Here is a 21,055-nt window from a genome sequence, read left to right on the forward strand (position 1 = left end):
GAAAATCCGATCAACTTTTTAAGGCCCAAGGCCCACACATCCCTTGCAGAGCAGTGGAAAGGAGAAAACAACAATAGAAGAGGCCAAGGCTTGGGTACATTATTGCAGCAGATGCAGATCCAATTCAACTCAAACATAATCATATAAACAAAACACATAATTTCATCATCTGATCAATTGTAAATTTCATCAAAGCCATTACACAGAGTTCATGCCCATCCAAATCCAACCGAAAATCGGTCTGATTCCCACCTGTACTGAGGATTTAAGCTTTAGCCATCTCCAAAATGTTGTCTGTTCAACACCTGCAAGGCCAACTTGTTCTTCAGTATCATCAGTGTGTTGACAACATATAACATGAAAAAAAATGGTGGAATAAAACTCACCATATTGAAGACTGGACATGGGTTTGCCTGCGGGTTCTCGTTTACGCGACCATATGACAACAAAACAGATAAAGGGATAATAATAATTTCTAAGATCCACTCTTAAACTAATAGTAGTGCATGTGCTACTATTCTGAACTCTGTTGCAAACATGTGAGAGTATCATTTTGACAATCCAACAACCAAAAGGGGATATATCTAATATAAGAGAAAAAAGAGAAGAAAAATACAAAGGGGTAGCCTCTCATTTTCACTATATGTCGGATCTTGAACGCCAAGTTTGATACACAATCCAAATATGCTGATTGAAGAGCATGGGCATTCATTCTAACAAACAGACAATGAAGTGGTGCCAGTGATTTGCAGGAAGGAGCCGACTACTCCTCATCACCAGAGTAGAAGGCTAGTTGGCTGCAGCTGTCATCTGAGCGCTTGTGTTGCTCTCCACCATCAACCATGTCACTGTCCCAGTTATCAAATGATCCTCGTTCTATGGGGAACTGCCCTGCCTCTGTTGGCTTATAGTCCTTTCCCCTCCATACCACAATCTGCTCTTTCTCAAATGTCACCAGGATGCAAGGCACGAAGTCCTGTACCAACATTATTGTAAGTGATATGGTTAAAACACTTCCCCAGTAAGCAAGCAACAAGGTCAACATCAAAAGAACTAAGTGATTCAAGCAAATTATTACTTTCGACCAAATCTTCAACTCCACACTTTCCATCACAAGATATTTTAAAACATTATAGCACCAATATAGAAACAGTTGGAACTGCCCAACCGAAAATGAACACAAAAGGCACAAAGAGAATTGCAGGACCACAACTGCACTGCCTATATTTTATATACATGCATCCCCAAGTGCTTGATCTATCATTAATTGTTTTAGACAAGGGCTGCTGACTATCAATCCTTAAAAACTGCAAGCTTCCACAGTTTCCTGTCCACATTACATATTCATTCCCTTCAACAAAAAGGTACAGATAATAAGATACTCATCATCTAATCATGTTTTAAAATTAAATTCTTTCTAATCATGCTTAATAATTTTGATATATTTAAATCTATACCCCTTATTTGCAAATAATTACTGAAGAAACAAATTAAGCTTAAGAGATACATTTTGATTTCTTTTATCCTCAGAATTAAGGAGGGCACAGAGAAATTTCTTTTGCTGTTGGGTGAAGCCCAAAAGACATAACATTTTTAAAAAACTCAAGTGGGTACCTTCATAACTTTAAATTTCATCTTATTTCACCACAACCATGGAGATTTGACATAATGACATTTAGAAGAACAAAAAGAAATGGACTAGAGCAGTATTTGTCGCACACTGGTATGGTCCAAGCTATTTGCCCAAAGGTTAGATGATCCTAGTTTTGATGGTAACAAAGCAAAGGTTAAGGACACTAATAAATTTACTATTTAAGGGCACTGGCTCAAAAGACCACATTATTTTATATGCCAAAATTCAAGTGATCCTCACATCTTACAACTCACAAGAAGCATGTCAAAGTACAATTCAATAAAGATGATTTTTAGCCAGAAAACTTGAAGATAAAGATGAAAACCTTAGGGTAAATTTTTTGTCTTTTTGCATATAAACTGAGCAACAGTAATCTACATTAGGAAGACAAGATTTCACCTAACTTAAGAGACTACCTTGAACCTTAAGTTTTACATGATTTTTTTTTTTTTTTTTTGAAAAATCTTAAGGACTTAACTGAGATATTATACATTTGAAAAATACTCAAAACATCGGTTAGAATCCTTTTTAAGTGGTCTAAATTCATAAAGGATATTAAAAATAGTTAGAAGTTAACAATATGAGCCATTGGAGCATTGAAATGCAAGAGGATAAGTATGCAGTTATTCAAGTTGACGTCCATTTACCATGTCCCTTAGGCAGAGTTTTATAAAATGGAGATTTTAGCCACTACCTGACATGTGAATGTCCACATGACCATGTAGTCGTCCAGGCGAACATCCAGATGTGCCTTTCCCGCCTATAACGGCTTCTTTCAATGCATTAAATGCTCCAACGACAAGTAAAGTGGATAAACATTTGGATGTCCAATTCAAGGAACTTTGTGCATAATAACTAGTTTGACCAGAAAACTTATGTAAACCCCGCCTTAGGTGCATTTATAAGTATACAACAACTTGCAAACCACATTTATTTACTTATTTATTTTGATAGGTAAAAGCAATTATATTAAAAGCGCTAAAAAAGAGCCCAAAAGTATACATGATGCATACAGGGCCTTGCAAACCACATTTATTACTTATCTAGCCATCTTAAATCCTTCAAAACACATTAAATTTGAACTTATTTATTCTCATCAAGAGCACTTGTAATTAAGCAATTTCAATTTTCAATTGTAAAACCCACTCTTTGTGAGAGTTGTATCATTCATCATACATTGTACTTGAGAGAGCCTTTGTGTAAGGAGTTGAGGGATACTCCTTTGAGATTGTAAAGGTCTATTGGGACATTGGAATCCAAGGGTATGAGAACATTAAAAGCTTTGGTTAAAGAAGCTCTTGACATGGTCTACCTCCAAGCTTGGGAAGGAGCTAGACGGTGTAGACAGTTTCTGGACCACTATAAATAGTTGTTTGCAATCTTCTTTACTCTTAATCTCCTTTTATTTTTCTGTAATTTGCATAAATATATTGCTATCATTTATTCTTGCTACTTTCTGTGTAAAAATTTACAAATTGACTAACACCCATTTCACAACCCCCCCACAAATACCCTAAACCACTCTAGGCTGTGTACCTAAGTTGGATTAACTAAACTTTGCACAAGCCATTAAGAAGAATTCTCAAAGAACGACTTCTTAATCTGCACATGCCAATTCAGCTTTACAAGCCGAAAATTCAGCTCATTTTTTGGCTTAGAATGAGTAGCAACAGATTATTTGCACACATATTGGTTCACACTAATATACTTTTTCTTATCCAGCAGATGGCAAGTTTGTAGAATCTACATAAGGACACACTCATTTGATGGTCTCAATTTGTGAGTTTTCCTCATTTGTAAGTTAAGAAACACTACTAGAGAGCAAGTTTGATTTTCTTATGTTTTTTGCTACAATAGCTCTTTGATGTTGAAAGTATCTGCTTTGGAAGGTTATTAATTCTATGTTCATTTAGGAAAAGGTGGGGTCAATTTGGCAGTCTATATCTTTTTCCTATGAACGAACATATTTGCCTATGATCAAAACATTTTTCATTAATACTCAAAAAATAAAAATAAAAAAGGAAAAAGCTGAAAGGTTCAAAACTGCTGCATGGGAATGTAAGTGCCTAGACAAAATAAACCTTCAATAAAAAGATTATTTTCTTTAAAATAAGAAAGAAATATGTCCCTTCGCCCTCTATTTCAAGTACAAATAAGGAGGTCACTAATAAAAGTAGCAAATAGATAGAGTTGTTCATAATATTAAAGCAAGTAGACTCACACAGAGGATGTATATAACAAAGTTTTACCCGAAGTTTGCAGCCTATCTTCTTGTAGTCTCTCCTTTCAAGGCCCTGACAATCTATCCGAATCAGCTCATCGGTGAGAAAAGCATCTCGGACCATGGGCACAAGACTACCATAATAACCATTTTTGGCTGCAGTTGCATCATATTGGATAGAAACAACACCAGCCAGAACTAAGTATTAGAGATAATCAATACACAAAATAAAAATTAAATAAAAAAATAAACAAAGAGACAATACCATACCAAGTTTCGTTAAAGCAGGAACAGCCAATCCTCTCTTTCTCATTTCCTTCGTCTCCTCAATGCTTAAGCCATCAATAACAGTTTTTATCAGCCTGGGATATATGGGCTCATGGGGCCTCCATAGCATTAATGGAATCACAGGCCTCTTCTTGGGATGATAATTCCTGCCTCTATACAATACAAGTAGACCACCCTGTCTGTGGATTACCTTTCCACTTGTTTTATCCTGGAATGAAAATATTTCATGTTTCATCTTTCTTTAATCCAAGTCTATGAGGGAGGACGACAGGACGATGAAGTGGCGCCAGAATGGAAAAGGACAACATACCTCGAGTTGGGTGCACACATTTTTCATGTCAACAGTGGGGACACCCATACACTTTATCCTGACTGCCTCAGCATGTTTCCAATGATTATGAATATCATTAAGCATGTTGTGAGTTAAACCATCTCTCCCTACAAAGGAGTTTGTCAACACCATCCAATAGGAAGAAAAGTAAATAGAAAAGAAACAGAAATTACAGTAAGCACAGAACTTATATTGAACTAGTAAAGGGATGATAAGCCATGAAATATTTCAAACTTTTAACATCTGAAGATAGCATTGTATTCCATTAAAATATGTGAGGCAATTTTGTTGAAACCATACTTTCAATGGGTGGATGGGAAGAAATTGTGCCACTTGCCCCCATAACCATGAGGCATATGCAGGGGGACAGCCCTCAAACCTGAAAATTTCATTGTACTAATATCAGTTTAACTGTTCTGGTTGAATAATTCTAATACATCCAAGCTATCATTTTCTTTTCGATTCTGAAAAAGAATAAGACTAAAGGCAAATATAAATTTTTTATGAGATGCCTAACGCTAATTAATGAGGCTATCAGTTGAACTAAAATATTTCCTCTTAGGAGATCCAATCCCTAGTAGTTAAGGCCAACAGGTACATCAGTTGCAAGGACGATGGTTTCTACATTGCTTGATGCCAGTACTGATATCTTTTTCACTCACAACGCATAGGAAACAAGAACTACAACAATATATAAGTAAGGCCTACATCAACTGAAGTAAAATATCAAGCTCCTTTGATTTGATAGAAAATGGCATCAGTAAAAATAAAAGCATTCATAATTTTGGGTACGACCACCTAAGTTTGATTTAGATGACAAAAGGATGGCATTTCCACTTATTTCCTAGAAAATGGCATGCATGTCCCAGAAAATGGCATCCCTGAATATAAAAAGATAGGTTACCTTATTATATCAAGTGTAAAATTACTATCAACTAAATACCGAATTCTTGTACTGCAAGCACAACAATAAGGGTTTTGCAATACCATTTGCTTTTATTGAATTCCAAATGGAGCCACAAAAGTTTGCACCACTCAAATATTTTTCTTCACATTATATGTCACGGAAAATATTTGAGTGGTGCAAACTTTTTCAATTTAATATATTCTCTTCTGTGTTTACCCATCAAAAATAAAATAAAAATTCTTCACATCATATAAAATCCTCATATAGTCATATTCATTTTGGAAAGAACAACTCTATAAATATTATTGCACAATTGTGTGTAAATTCTAACTGCCGTTAAATTGACTACATACTCTGATTATACTCTTTTGCTTCCACACACACCATGTCACCAACTATGGAAGTTTTCATGAAAATATTTTCCACTAATAGAATTGAAAGGCAGAGCAAAGAAAAAAACAGTAATGCTCCATTTCTTTTGTAGAACTTTTCTGAAGAAGAAATAAACTTCTGTAGATAAATGGAGCCTTAAAGAACAAAGATTTCCTGGCAAATTTTTCAGGTATTATTTTCCATTTAGGCAAACAAAGCCTAAAGTTTTTCTCCATTCTAACAAACTATTTCGCTAACTAAACTACTGTATTTCTTGTCAACATTCCATAAAAATTTGGAAGCTTTCCTCACGTTCTTCCACAAGCCAAGAATTCAAGCTATTAATAATCAAATTACAACCAAACACCAAATAAGCAACCACAATAGAATTGAAAACTTTGTACCCAAATCAGCAAAGGCGTTATAAAGTTGAAAAACCTCATATTAATACCTTAAGAGAAATGACTAACAACTCATATCAGGAAACACAAAAGAGAATTGAAGTTGTTAATACTATGGATGAAACTTGGCCAGATTGACCCAATCCAATCGGCTTTTGGACAGGTTTGGGGAATTATTTTAATACTCAGGTTGGGGTTGGGTTAAGTTTTTCAACCCAAACTCAATTTGGATTAGGTTTGGGCCAAGGTTTGGACAACCCAAATATACCCTGACGATTTAATACTTTTTATAATATTTAATTTATATAACAATATTCATTTATTTATATTCTTTCTTGATTTTTAAGGAAAAATATCAAATTATAATTATAGCCCATACTTTTTTATTTTTCTATCAAGATACATAAATTTATTTATACTTTTTTTAATTATCTTAAATTTTTTTTACAATTTAAATTTTGATATAAATATATAGAAAAAAGTTTTTTTTAAAAAAAAAAAGAGAAAAAAAAGTGGATTTTAGTCAATCATCCATCCAACCAACTCTAACCCGAGCCCAAGTTGCAGACCTAGATAATACCCAGATCATCAAACACATAATATAACTGAAAAACTTCACTCCCAAATCAGCAAACACATTGTAAAATTTAAAATCTCCACAGCCAAATCAGGAAAAACATTGTAAAATTGAAACTTCAAATTCAAATCAGCAAACACATGCTAGAATTAAAAACACTGCAAACCCAGATTAAAAAATATATACCAGAATTGAAAAGGTTTAAAATCCAAAATAATCGAGCATATTACAGAATCCAATGAACTCATACCCAGATTAATTTGCCTCTTAGTTCTATGCCGTTGGCACTTCTCCACCAAAATCTTCCTCTCCGCCGCCGTAAGCGGCTCACCAAGAGTCTTCTCTCTCATCCTCCTCCTCTTCTCCTCCAACTTTGGATCCTCCTTCCCATCCACCGACCTCACCTTCGGGTCCACCGCCGGCGCGCAAACTCCGGTCCATTCCCGGTCAAGCAATCCCGGTCCGAATGGCGAATACTTCGGCTCCCGAAGCCCAATCGGCCGCACCGCCGGGCTGCTCTCAGTGTAACTGTACCGAAAATCGAAGGGTAAATCGGAGCGCAACGGCTTCTTCCCTGTCCGATCTAGCGACGACGGCGGCCGATACGGCGGCTTTTGCTTCTTCTTGGTAGAGGGTTCAGGATTAGGGTTAGGGTTTTGGAAGGGGGAGACAGGGGACTTGAAGGAGTAGTGGTCGAGGAGCCTGGAAGAGGGAGAGGGAGGGGCTGAAGAGGAGAGGCGACGCGTCGAGAGCGTGACGGCGGCGGAGTGTGACTGTCGAATTTGGCGGGAAAATCGAGTGACGATAAACATGGGCTATGACTGAATTGTGGTCTCTCTTCCCCTCTCCACAAAAGAAGTAACGGTCATCCTAGACAAACCTACCAATATGTTATTTTCCACAATATTATATATAAATAAATAAATTATTTAATTCCTGATTTTTAAAGCTAATGAAAATTTTTTAATTTACAAATTTTAACTTGTAAGCAAAGATTTATAAAATTTTAATCCCAATGATTGAAACTAATATTATTTATTTAGCTCACTATTTTGATTGTTAACAAAGAGTGAAGGAAAAAAATGAGGAAAATTTCGGATATGTTTTCCATTAAAAATAAAAAATATTTTATTTAAAATTAGAAAAATCAAGATACAATATTTTATTTGAAAATTGTATAATCAAAGATATTTTTGATAAAAAAAATGTAAAATAAATTTAGAGTATGATGATTTTAGAAATCATTTTTTATCATTTTTTAAGTACCTGTCTAGTAATAATTTTAGAAAACATTCTAATTTTTTTAATACTTAAAAATTTTTATCATTCAAATATTGAAAATGCTAAAAACGTTTTCTAAAATTAATGTCAAACTTATTATAAAAGTTTGATTATCAGTAGTTTTAGAAAACGTTTCTAATCCTTGTAACACTTAAATGATAAAAATTTTCATGTGTTAAAAATATTATAAACGTTTTTAAAGACATTATCAAATATACTCTAACACTTAAAATTTTTATCTTTCAACTACTAGAAAAACTCAAAACATTTTTAAAAATCATTTTCAAACACACTTTTATTCATTGATATTTTAATTTTGAAGTAAAAATATTATATATATATATATATATATATATATGAAAATTTGGATAGATTATTTTCTTTAGGTAAGTGGCTTCACATGCATTCCTTTCCTTTCTTCAATTTTCATTTTTTTAAATCCAAAATCAACAAAAACCATTAACAGAAAATGGTCAAAATCATTTGATAGAAACAACCCCCCCCCCCCCCCCCCCCCCCCCCCCCCCCCCCCCCCCCTCCCTTTTTTTTGTTTTTTTGAATTTTTCATTTTTTAAGAAAACTCTTGGATATTACTGGTCAAAGAAGGAAAAAGGTAGGCTTGAATTATAATTCAAGAAAGGGGTCCTTGATGTCTTTAGGCTCTTTGTGTGTAAGCCACTTTTCCTTTCCAATTAGACCTTGATAACAACCCTTCTAGGCATCCCAAAATTCTATCTTAAAATAGTCTCATTTCCCATAAAATCTCACTGCCCATTGTTGTATGTCACCTAATCTGACCTACAATAGTCACAATCAAAATTAAACCATTTGATTTTTGAGCAAAAATGAATTGGACAATGGTGCCCCACATAATCCCAAAGCAATTTAAACAGAAGAAGTTTAAGTTAACTTCATCTGGGTGGTCTCATTTTTCTGTTATTATTTGGCTTTATGTGCCTTTAAAGCCTTCCATCATCTTCATATATATTAATACCAAAGACCCAAGTTTCTCTTACCAAAACATTAGTCCTCCAAGGATGTCAAGGTCATCTCCATGTATGCATTCCAACCTTCTTCTTCTTCTTCTGATCGTCTTTGCAGGTCTTACCCTCATTAACGCCGAGAAGAAGGTCTTAACTAAGCTCTAACTTCTCCAAATATTCATTTCATTAATTTCCTTTTAATTTTCATGGCAATTATTCTATGTATGCTGCAGTTTTACATAGTATACTTTGGAGATAGACCTGAAAGCATAGAAGCCACAGTTCAAACACATCAGGACATCCTCTCACAATGGTTGGTCCTCCTCCCCCTTCTTTATAAAGCTTTGTTGTTCTTTTACAAAATTCAGTGGGATATTGAGATGTTGTTTTTATTGAACAGTGGTGTTGATACTGAGGAATCCATAGTCTACAGCTACACCAAGAGCTTCAATGCATTGGCTGCGAAGCTGTCTGAGGATGAAGCCCAAAAGCTATCAGGTAGTATACTTGAGGTTATTTACATATATAGTACTTTTCTGCATATATATTTGCTATATTCATTGTGGTGGATGTAATATATAGAAACGGAAGGGGTTGTTTCTGTTTTTCCAAATCGGTATCACAAGCTTCACACAACAAAATCATGGGATTTCATTGGACTACCTCAAACAGCAAGAAGGCAATTGAAACAGGAGAGCAACATTATTGTGGGGCTACTGGATACAGGTACTTAAATCTTTCCTTTTTTTCTTCCCTTTTTAAGATTTTGATTTCGAATATACGATGAGGAATAGGCTTAGTTGTTTGTGTTAAAAAAATTGATCATGGTTACTGCAGGGATCACGCCGCAGTCCGAGAGCTTTGCGGATAATGGCCTGGGTCCACCGCCGGCCAAATGGAAGGGGACTTGTCGCCGCTTTGCTAATTTCTCAGGGTGTAACCAGTGAGTTCATGATCATTAATGATTCTTGTTGATGTCATTAATTTCAGAAAATGTTTCCAAAAAGTACAATTTTTGCAAGATTAAATATAGAAAATGAGTTCTGTTGAGAATCAAATGCTTGTCAACAAAGGAAACCTAAAAATAGAAGTGAAACAGAAAACAAAAGGTGGGAGCCATTTTCTGGTATAAAAGGAACCAATGATGATAAAAGTGTTTGGAAGCCTAGAAAAACACATGCACTGCGCTTCTTCTACGTGCAAAACACTCGTCCATTTTGTAACAGTATCTAGAAATTTTAATTTGGATACTATGTTTACGTAAAATATTTTGATGATTTCCCTAGTTTAGGTGAGAGTTGAATAGCTTAACCTTTGCCTTCCTTTATTTTTGGCCACACTGTTTGTGGTTTTAAAGCAAGCTCATCGGAGCCAAATACTTCAAGCTGGATGGCAACTCCGACCCAGATGACATCTTATCTCCGGTGGACGTTGAGGGTCATGGCACCCACACAGCTTCCACCTCAGCAGGAAACATCGTCCAGCAAGCAAACCTTTTTGGCCTGGCTAAGGGGACTGCACGTGGGGCTGTGCCTTCAGCTAGGGTTGCCATGTACAAGGTATGTTGGGTCCGCTCAGGCTGCTCGGACATGGACATTCTTGCTGCATTTGAGGCTGCCATTGCCGATGGTGTCGACATCATCTCCATCTCGATTGGTGGGGTTTCCCCCAATTATGCAGAGGACTCCATAGCTATTGGGGCTTTTCATGCCATGAAGAAAGGGATCCTCACTGTAGCTTCTGCCGGAAATGATGGACCCAGTCAGAGTAGTATTGTAAATCATGCACCGTGGATTTTCACGGTGGGGGCTAGCAGCATTGATCGAGGGTTTAGGAGCAAAGTTGTGCTGGGCAATGGACAAACCTTCTCGGTAATTACTTGTTCAATAGACTCAATGGGATATCATATCTTTTTTTTTCACATTGATAGCGAGTTTCCCTAACTCCTTTTGTATGCAAATGTTGGGTAGGGTATTGGAGTGAGTACATTCGATCCGAAGCAGCAGAACCCTCTGGTGAGTGGTGCAGATGTAGCCAAGACTGCTGCGGACAAAGAGAACTCAAGGTACTAAATTTGGTCATGGAGCTGTTGGGGGATTAATGACAAATCTCTCCACTGAACTATCTTGTTAACATGGTTGCAGGTTCTGCATTGAAAACTCATTGGATCCTACTAAGGTGAATGGCAAGCTGGTCTACTGCAAGCTACAAATGTGGGGATCCGACTCTGTGGTTAAAGGACTTGGAGGGATTGGAACTATTGTTGAAAGCATGGAGTTTCTTGATGCTGCCCAGATCTTCATGGCACCAGGAACTATGGTTAATGACACCGCTGGATATGCCATTAATCGTTATATACATTCCACAAAGTAATACTTGTTCTTGGCCCCCTCTATAATGACTAAATTCACTCTCAAAATTTGTCAAACATTTGATTTTTTTTTTATTAAGTAACAAAGTTTTGCCCAAATGCAGAACACCATCAGCAGTGATACATAGGTCCGAGGAAGTAAAAGGCCCGGCTCCATTTGTGGCTTCATTCTCATCGAGAGGTCCAAACCCTATGACCCAACACATACTCAAGGTACCAGATTCAAAGTTTGATCGTCTCCAATTCCATAAATGATAGTGATTAAAATCGAAATAACTATTTTGTGGCCTTGAAACAGCCTGATATTGTAGCACCTGGGATTGACATATTGGCGTCCTACACCCCTTTGAGGTCGCTAACCGGGCTGAAGGGCGACACCCAGTTCTCCAAATTTACGCTCTTGTCTGGCACTTCCATGGCGTGTCCACACGTTTCTGGAGTAGCAGCCTATGTAAAGTCTTTCCACCCGAAGTGGTCTCCTGCTGCCATCAGATCCGCCATCATGACCACTGGTAAAATCAATACTAGAAACCCTTTTCTTCACCTTGGCCTGGATTTGAATCAAAGCTGGCTGACATACTTTAATATGACATGTTTGTGAAGCAAAACCGATGAGCAGGAAGGTGAACAATGATGCTGAATTCGCCTATGGTACTGGCCAAGTAAACCCTCACAGAGCTCTGAGCCCCGGCCTCATCTATGACACGGATGAGATGTCTTACATCCAGTTCCTATGCCATGAGGGCTATAGCGGCAAAGCTATCGCCACCATTGTTGGTTCAAAATCCATAAACTGTTCCTCACTACTCCCCGGACAAGGCAGTGATGCTCTCAACTATCCCACCATGCAGCTAAGCTTGAAAGACACTAATGAACCCACAGTAGGCGTCTTCCGGAGGAGAGTGACCAATGTGGGTCCTGCTCAATCTGTCTATAATGCCACCATTAAAGCTCCCCAAGGAGTGGAAATAACTGTGACACCTACCAGGCTTGTCTTCTCCCGGGCCCTGCAAGCACGAAGTTTCAAGGTTGTGGTGAAGGCAAAATCGACGGCTTTTAAGGAAATGGTATCGGGTTCGCTCACATGGAGAAGCCCTAGACACATTGTGAGGAGCCCGATTGTGATTTATAAACCATGAGGATATATACACTCTCATGTGGTGTAAAATTTAATGTGTGTCGATAATGAAGTGCCTGTGTAACACTGAAATTAATTATTACTGTGTTATGCATTGAATAAAAGACTTTCTTTTTGTTATGTAAACTACTTTGTGCGAATTCTTGAATCATATGCATCATTCTGACACATATACATTAGTTTTTCTTTTGTTTTTGCTGTATTCGATCGACCATTGGTCCGGTTTTGTGCATGGTTGGGCTTGTTAATTTGTCATAAGTAAAACTATCTAATATCAAGAAATATATAAATAATAAAAAAAAATTCATCTCTTTCTCTAAGTAATAATACATTTCTTTTATACGAAAAGCCAACAAGAATACGACCATTTTTTCTATTTCTCTCCCTAAAATCCAAAAAGAACATAATTCTTTTTTTTAAAAAAATAAAATTTTATCTTGGATATTTTCTATGAAAACAAGAGTCAAGGTTTTTATGTTGTGGAAATAAAATGTTTTTGTATCCATAATTCCATTTATAACTTAAGGCGATGAAATTGGTTAGTGAAACAATCAATAAAAGTTTTTAGATATTTCAAAAGATAACCTAAAAGCCTTAATTTTCATTAGTTACAATATTTGAAGTATTTAAAGGTGCATGCTTATGAAAGTTTACCACGTTGGGAAGGAAAGAGAAATTTTATTGATTTATATATGAATTCACTTTCTATGCTTTTTGGGTATATGTAGAGGTAAGTCAAGCACGGTGGGAAGGAAAGAGAAATTTTATTAGTTTATATATGAATCCACTTTCTATGCTTTCTGGGTATATGTAGAGGTAAGTGAAAGCTCTCTCTCTCTTCTCACGCACACGCATACGAGGGAATCAACCCAAAAAACCTAAGTGAATGCTCTCTCTCTCTGTATCACACTTACGCGAGGGACTCAACCTAAAAAACCTTAATTGGACTTGTAGTTCGTGACCATGATGCGCAAGGGGACCCCTCACCTATTGACTCCTTAAGGTAGAATAGGGTTAAGCCCTTAGTTCAACTCTACACACACGCGTGAGGGACTCAACCTAGAAAACCTTAATTGGACTTGTAGTTAGTGACCATCATGTGCAAGGGACCCTCCCCTATTGAATCCTGAAGGTAGAATAGGGCTAAGCCCTTAGTTCAACTTTGAAAAATCTTTTTCCACCTTAAATTAACCTCGAGCCAAAATACAGACGTGTCGTTAAGAGGAGCTTATACATTTGTCTTTGGACTAAGGTTTGTGTGAAATTCTATACATTAAGCTAAGGATAAGGTTGAGAGCTTTTTCCTTGTATATTAATTATATTTCTTATGATTTAGAAGTGCTAAAATATGATTTTTATAGATATTAGAATTGACTATTAATCGTTCATGAAGGTTTTTTTTTTAATCCAAATCACTCTTAAAATAAAAAGAAAGAAAAGAGATGATAGATGTAGTACTAGGTCTCCAATGATTCAGGTCATGATAAATTAATTTTTTTAATTACAAATTTAAACTAGCTAATGGTCACTAATAAAAAGCCCATTAGCATGAGTAGGTCCTAATGAGCAACAAACCAAGACCATTTGGCTTTGAGCAAAAATGAGTTGGACAACGGTGCCCCACACGAGGCCAAAATGGACCCATTCAACAGAAAAAAAAAAAAAACAAAAACCAAAAAAACCTCACACACAAACAAACAAACAAACAAGATTGAACGAGCGGAGAAGTCGTCCCTCCAAATAAAGCAATTTAAACAAAGGAAGACAAGGTAACTAGTTTATCTGGTTGGTCTACATTTTTTCAGTTATTATTTGCTTTATTTGCCTTTAAAGCCTTCCATCATCTTCATATATATTAAGACCAACAACCCAAGTTTCTCCTACCAAAACATTGGCCCTCCAACGATGTCAGGGTCATCTCCTTGTATACATTCCAACCTTCTTCTTCTGGTCATCTTTGCAGGTCTTACCCTCATAAATGCCGAGAAGAAGGTCTTAATTAAGCTCTAAATTTTCCAATCATTCATCTCATCAATTTCCCATTTTCATGGCAATTATAAACTTGAACTCCAAATTATTCTATGTATGCTGCAGGTTTACATTGTGTACTTTGGAGGTAGACCTGACGACAGACAAGCTGCAGTCCAAACACAACAGGACGTCCTCTCAAAATGGTTGGTTCCCCTCTATACAAAACTATGCTGTTTTTTACAAAATTCAGTGGTATATTGAGATATTTTTTGTATTGAACAGTGATATTGTCCATACTGAGGAATCCATAGTCCACAGCTACACCAAAAGCTTCAATGCATTAGCTGCTAAGCTGTCTGAAGATGAAGCCCAAAAGATTGCAGGTACTAACTGAGGTTATTAATTTACTTAGTTTTCTACATGTATATTTGTAAATATTCATTGTGATGGATGTTATAGGAATGGAGGAGGTTGTTTCTGTTTTTCCAAATCGGTATCACAAGCTTCACACAACAAAATCATGGGATTTCATTGGACTACCTCGAACAGCAAGAAGGCAATTGAAACAGGAAAGCGACATTATTGTGGGGCTACTGGATACAGGTACTTAAATCTTTCTTTTTTTCTTCCCTTTTTAAGATTTTGATTTCGAATATACGATGAGGAATAGGCTTAGTTGTTTGTGTTAAAACAATTGATCATGGTTACTGCAGGGATCACGCCGCAGTCAGAGAGCTTTGCAGATAATGGGTTCGGTCCGCCCCCGGCAAAATGGAAGGGGAGTTGTGGCCGCTTTGCTAATTTCTCAGGATGTAACAAGTGAGTTCACGATCATTAATAATTCTCATTAATATCATTAGTTTCAGAAAGTGTTTTCAAAAACAAGTTCTGAATGATTAAATGCTTGTCAACAAAGGAAACCTAAAAGTAGAAGTGACAGAAAACAAAAGGTGGGAGCCATTGCTTTGGTTGAGTCTTGTACATATCATAGGTTTTCTGGTATAAAGGGAGCCGATGATGATAAAACTGTTTGGAAGCCTGGAAAAAAAAGTGGACTTCATTTCTTCTACATGAAAAACACCCATCCATTTTAAACAGTATCTGGAAAATTTAATTTGGATTAAATTTTGAAAAAATAATACAAGAATATGTTTATGTAAAATTTTTTACTTTGATGATTTCCCTAGTTTAATTAGGTGAGAGTTGCATGGCTTAACATCTACCTCTCTTATTTAGTCACACTGTTTGTGGTTTTGTAGCAAGCTCATCGGAGCTAAATACTTCAAGCTGGATGGCAAGCCTGACCCTAATGACATCTTATCTCCGGTGGACGTTGAGGGTCATGGCACCCACACAGCCTCGACCGTAGCAGGAAACATTGTTAAAAACGCAAATCTTTTCGGGCTGGCGAAAGGGACTGCACGTGGGGCTGTGCCTTCAGCTAGGGTTGCCATGTACAAGGTATGTTGGGTCAGCACAGGGTGCTCGGACATGGACCTTCTTGCTGGATTTGAGGCAGCCATTGCTGATGGCGTGGATGTTATCTCCATCTCTATTGGTGGGTTTACGTTCAATTATGCAGAAGACATCATAGCTATTGGGGCTTTTCATGCCATGAAGAAAGGGATCCTCACCATTGCTTCTGCTGGAAATGATGGACCCGATGAAAGTACTATTGTAAATCATGCACCATGGATTTTGACGGTGGGGGCTAGCGGCATTGATCGGAGCTTTACGAGCAAAGTTGTGTTGGGCAATGGGAAAACGTTCTTGGTAACTACTTTTTCAATAGACTCAAAATCGGATATGATCATATCATCGATAGTGAGTTTCCCTAATTCTTTTGTATGCAAATGTTGGGTAGGGTTCTGGACTGAGCGCATTCGATCCAAAACAGAAGAACTACCCTCTAGTAAGTGGTGCAGATATACCCAAGACCAAGGCGGACAAAGAGAACTCAAGGTACTAAATTTGGTCATGCAGCTGTAGGGGGATTAGTTACAAATCTCTCCACTGAACTATCTTGTTAACATTGTTTCAGGTTCTGCATTGAAGACTCATTGGATCCCACTAAGGTGAAGGGCAAGCTGGTCTACTGCGAGCTAGAAGAGTGGGGCGTTGAATCTGTGGTTAAAGGACTTGGAGGGATTGGAGCTATTGTTGAAAGCACAGTGTTTCTTGATACTCCCCAGATTTTCATGGCTCCCGGAACTATGATTAATGACACAGTCGGACAAGCCATTAATGGTTATATACATTCCACTAAGTAATATATGTTCTTGGCCACCTCCGTAATAACTGATCAATTCGCTGTCAAAATTTAGCTAACGCTTGAAGTTTATTTATTTATTTATTTTTTAAATTTTCATATAATAGTTAGCCAAGTTTTGGTCTAATGCAGAACACCATCGGGAGTGATACAAAGGACCAAGGAAGTAAAAATCCCGGCCCCATTTGTGGCTTCATTCTCATCGAGAGGCCCAAACCCTGTGAGCCAACACATACTCAAGGTATGAGCTTCAAAGTTTGATCATCTCCGATTCTATGAATTATCAAAAAAACTGTTTTTCTGATACGTATGCTTTGAAATAGCCTGATGTTGTAGCACCTGGCGTTGACATATTGGCGTCCTACACACCTTTGAAGTCACTAACCGGGCTGAAAGGCGACACCCAGTTCTCCAAATTTACGATCATGTCTGGCACTTCCATGGCGTGTCCACACGTTTCTGGAGTAGCAGCCTATGTAAAGTCTTTCCACCCGAAGTGGTCTCCTGCTGCCATCAAATCCGCCATTACAACTACTGGTAAAATCAATACTAGAAACCCTTTAATTTCTTCACCTTGGCCATGGGAGTTGCATTGATGATTATGACTTACTTTTATGCCATGTTTGTGAAGCAAAACCGATGAGCAGGAGGGTCAACAAAGATGGTGAATTCGCCTATGGTGCTGGCCAAGTGAACCCTCTAAGAGCTCTGAGCCCCGGCCTCGTCTACGACATGAATGAGACGTCTTACATTCAGTTCCTATGCCATGAGGGCCTTAGCGGAAAATCCATCGGCGCCATTGTTGGTTCAAAATCCGTAAATTGTTCCTCACTGCTTCCCGGACATGGCAATGATGCTCTCAACTATCCCACCATGCAACTAAGCTTGAAAGACAAGAATGAAACCACAGTGGGCGTTTTCCGGAGGACAGTGACCAATGTGGGTCCTGCTCAATCCGTCTATAAAGCCACAATTGAAGCTCCCCAAGGGGTGAAAATAACTGTGACGCCTACCACGCTCGTCTTCTCCCCGACCGTGCAAGCACGAAGATTCAAGGTTGTGGTGAAGGCAAAACCGATGGCTAGTAAGAAAATGGTATCGGGTTCACTCACATGGAGAAGCCATAGACACATTGTGAGGAGTCCTATTGTGATTTATAAACCATGAGGATGAAGGAGACGGCTTGAAAAATGGAGGATATATACACGCTAATGTGATGTAAAATTTAATTTCTGTGTTGATAATCATGTGTTGTGTAACACTGAAATTAATTACCGTATTATGAATTAAATAAAAGTCATTCTTTTATCATACAAACTATTTAGCTTAATTTTGTAATTGATCATTGTTTTTAAAGCTTTCCTTTATTAGTCAACTCAAACCCGACTTGGGTTATTCTTGTTGATTGGGTTATATAATTCAAAATTCATCAATAATATTTTTGAAAAAACATTTTTCTATGTATTTACATGAAAATTTAAATATGAAATAAAACAAGATTTTGAGACAACTATAAAAAAAAACCCATATATTTACATTTTTTTCTACAAAAAATTGAGAAAGTAAAATATAATAAAATTTGATATTTTTTTGTTAAAAATATAAAAATAAAATGAATAATATTATAATATATGATAAAATGCATTATAAATATTATAAAATATTAAATTGGGTTGAAGTTAAGGTTGGGTTGTTTGAACCCTAGTCCAAACCCAATCTAAATTAAGTTCATCAAGTTGAAAAGTCTAACTCAAACCCAACTTAAGCATTGAAAATGATTATCCAAACTTGCCCAAATATTAGGCTAGGTCGAGCCGACACGCCCAAGTTACACCCCTATGTTTAGTCGATTAAGGTAGAGCCTTGATTAATCAAACTTGTTGAGAGTTTGAACCTCGATGATCACTTGTCAATGCATTAAATGCACAACAAGTGAATCTATTAAAGCCCCTTTGGCCTTTGAGGTCTTCAAATTGGAAAATTATAAATTGAAGAGTTTTTGATCATTTATTGATAAAATAACAATTGTATTCAATTGAAAAACATTTTTTATTCTCATTCAAAACTCTTTTTACAAATACATTGAATTCTCAGCTTGCAAATCTTTTTATGCACCTTCAATTCCATTTTAGTTTCTTATTGCATTGAAAGCTTAACTTGTTACTAGGTTTGAAATCTTTAAAAACTTTCTTACCTACTCATTGTGAGAGAAATCATTCAAATGAGTTGAGTACATGAAAAGGTTGTAATGAAGATCCATACGAATCTTAGAATCTAAGTTGTGTTTGATTCCTGAAAATACTAAGGAAAGAAAAAAATGTAAAAGAAAATGATTTTTTTTTTTTTTTGTATTTTGTTGTCTTATTAAAAATATTAAAGAAAATCAGATATAATTAAAACTATTTAAAAATTTATGTATTTTTAAATTATTTTATTTTTATATCAATGAGTTAAAATAAATAAATGAGTTTAAAGTATCAAATAAAAATAATTTATCGACTTTTAATCTATTTTTTTTTATTCACTTTTTCTTTCCTTTATATTTTATTTTCATTACATTTTTCCTTAAATTTTTCAGGAACTAAACATAGCCTAAATATAAAGAGTTTAAAAACTTTGGTTATAAAAGTCTTAAAAATCATGAAACTCTCACTCTATTAGAAGTTTAAGGAGAGTTGTCTTGGATATATAGCTTATTGAACCATTATGAACGAGTTTACATTTCTCTTTTCTCAATTTCTTTAAATTATCCTTGTTTTGTTATTTATTATTTATTTTTTTCTTAACATTTCTCTCCAATCAAATGTAACAAAGAATTAAAATCCAAGAAAGTATTAAAAAAAAAATACAAAATAGATAGGGTCAAGGTTTTTTTCCCCATAGTGTTGACAACTTTAGTCCAATAGTACAATTAAGTTTTACTTACTGACTTTACACATTCACTTCCAAATCTTATTAATATAGAAAAAATAGAGCCACTCTTGTTAAATTCTATGTACAATAAGTTAAGGGTGAGGTTGGGAGCTTTTCCCTGCATATATTAATTGCATTTGTCATAATTTATAAATGTTAAAATATGATTTTTATTGATATTTGAATTGAATATTGTTCACAAAGGAGGTGGTTAATTTTTAAAATACAAATTTAAACTAACTTAGTTAGTCAATTGAGCTATCATAGTCTATTTACCCATACTAGTAATTTCTTAGGAAAAAAGTGTTTCAAAATATAAGAATATTCAAACCATATTATAAGTAAAAAAAAAAAAAAACACTGTCTAGTGATAGATGGAAAAATACATAGGTTTTGTTTGGTAATTATTTTCGAAAACAATTTTGAAAAACTGTTTTTTAGAACAGTTTTTAAAAATTGTTTTATGATATTTTGTAAAATAAAAGTCTGTTTTGAAAATTATAATGTCTTTAACTTATCTTTAATATTTTAAAATAATTTTTATATTCAGTATTTTATTTTTAATCATTTTATATATATGTATAATTATTTTTTAAAGCAATCCTTACAAAATAAGTTAAAATAATAAAAAACAATTAAAAAATATTTTCTAAAAATATCTTATTTTTTATTATTAAAAATAAAAGACAGGAAATAATTTCTGACTATTAAATATATTTTTTCATTTTTTTATTCTAAAAAATAAAAAACTATTCTCGAAAATACTTATCAGTTTTTAGATAAGCCAAAAACTAGAATTCATCTCAAATAACACCCAAATGAGGCGGAAATCTCTTGTTGAAGCATGGTTATAGTCTTCAAGGGCATTTTTTATGTCTTGGTTTGATTGTTTATCATTCTTGTTGAAGTATAGTCGGTTCTTCACATCATCATCTGCCAATTAATGGCAAGGAGTGGCTATCCTTGGGAGTAGTAGTAAGTGGGCGACTTAAAGATAAAAAGCACATTAGCATGAGCAGGTCCCAAGAGCCGTTATATTTGATTTTGTTCAGCCACAAAACCCACCACAATTGGTGAGAAAAATGGCATGAAGCACATGCCATGGATTTGTGGACCAAATTAAACCTTCGGCGCCTCTCTTACGTGGTTACATTCTATTAATAAAACCCACTCATCATCTCTGAGAACTGCATGCCATGTCTCAGGAAAAATGATTCAAGCTTTTGAATTGAATACCATTTCTTCTGTGAAGATAATGAGAACTCAGTATGGAAAATATGGGATTAATTGGTGACCATATGGCTATCCAATTGGTTAGTGATTGGTGACCAAGAAAAACTCATCGGACATTAGCACTACAAAAGTGGGAAATGATCATATGAACTTCTATTGGCTAGCG

General features: G+C 35.8%; 3 protein-coding genes across 4 annotated transcripts; 2 read left to right on the forward strand and 1 right to left on the reverse strand.

Annotated features, from left to right (window-relative positions):
* Positions 1-123: 123 nt before the first annotated feature.
* Positions 124-7,582, reverse strand: LOC117931579 (CRS2-associated factor 1, mitochondrial). The gene is made up of 6 exons (XM_034852562.1): positions 6,981-7,582; positions 4,453-4,580; positions 4,125-4,350; positions 3,883-4,010; positions 387-976; positions 124-305 (listed from the first exon to the last, which is right to left on the reverse strand). Exons 1-5 carry the CDS (start codon positions 7,540-7,542, stop codon positions 764-766), a joined length of 1,257 nt encoding a protein of 418 aa, XP_034708453.1. The 5' UTR covers positions 7,543-7,582; the 3' UTR covers positions 124-305; positions 387-763.
* Positions 7,583-9,022: 1,440 nt separating this feature from the next.
* Positions 9,023-12,629, forward strand: LOC117931644 (subtilisin-like protease SBT4.14). 2 transcript variants are annotated; one of them, XM_034852640.1, is made up of 11 exons: positions 9,023-9,141; positions 9,228-9,307; positions 9,395-9,492; positions 9,577-9,720; positions 9,832-9,937; positions 10,352-10,865; positions 10,965-11,059; positions 11,139-11,363; positions 11,470-11,578; positions 11,664-11,877; positions 11,969-12,629. In XM_034852640.1, the coding sequence occupies exons 1-11, from the start codon at positions 9,049-9,051 to the stop codon at positions 12,502-12,504; spliced, it is 2,214 nt and encodes a 737-aa protein (XP_034708531.1). In that variant the 5' UTR covers positions 9,023-9,048; the 3' UTR covers positions 12,505-12,629. The 2 variants fall into 2 exon arrangements, with proteins under 2 accessions (XP_034708531.1, XP_034708533.1); XM_034852642.1 differs by having other exon boundaries at positions 9,023-9,136; positions 9,226-9,307.
* A 1,765-nt stretch (positions 12,630-14,394) lies between these two features.
* On the forward strand, positions 14,395-18,065 carry LOC117931875 (subtilisin-like protease SBT4.14). The gene is made up of 11 exons (XM_034852945.1): positions 14,395-14,495; positions 14,598-14,677; positions 14,757-14,857; positions 14,934-15,077; positions 15,188-15,293; positions 15,734-16,247; positions 16,339-16,436; positions 16,516-16,740; positions 16,876-16,984; positions 17,067-17,280; positions 17,375-18,065. The coding sequence occupies exons 1-11, from the start codon at positions 14,409-14,411 to the stop codon at positions 17,908-17,910; spliced, it is 2,214 nt and encodes a 737-aa protein (XP_034708836.1). The 5' UTR covers positions 14,395-14,408; the 3' UTR covers positions 17,911-18,065.
* The last annotated feature ends 2,990 nt before the right edge of the window (positions 18,066-21,055 follow it).

This window comes from Vitis riparia, chromosome 15, assembly GCF_004353265.1.
Source record: "Vitis riparia cultivar Riparia Gloire de Montpellier isolate 1030 chromosome 15, EGFV_Vit.rip_1.0, whole genome shotgun sequence".
Classification (NCBI taxonomy): Eukaryota; Viridiplantae; Streptophyta; class Magnoliopsida; order Vitales; family Vitaceae; genus Vitis; species Vitis riparia.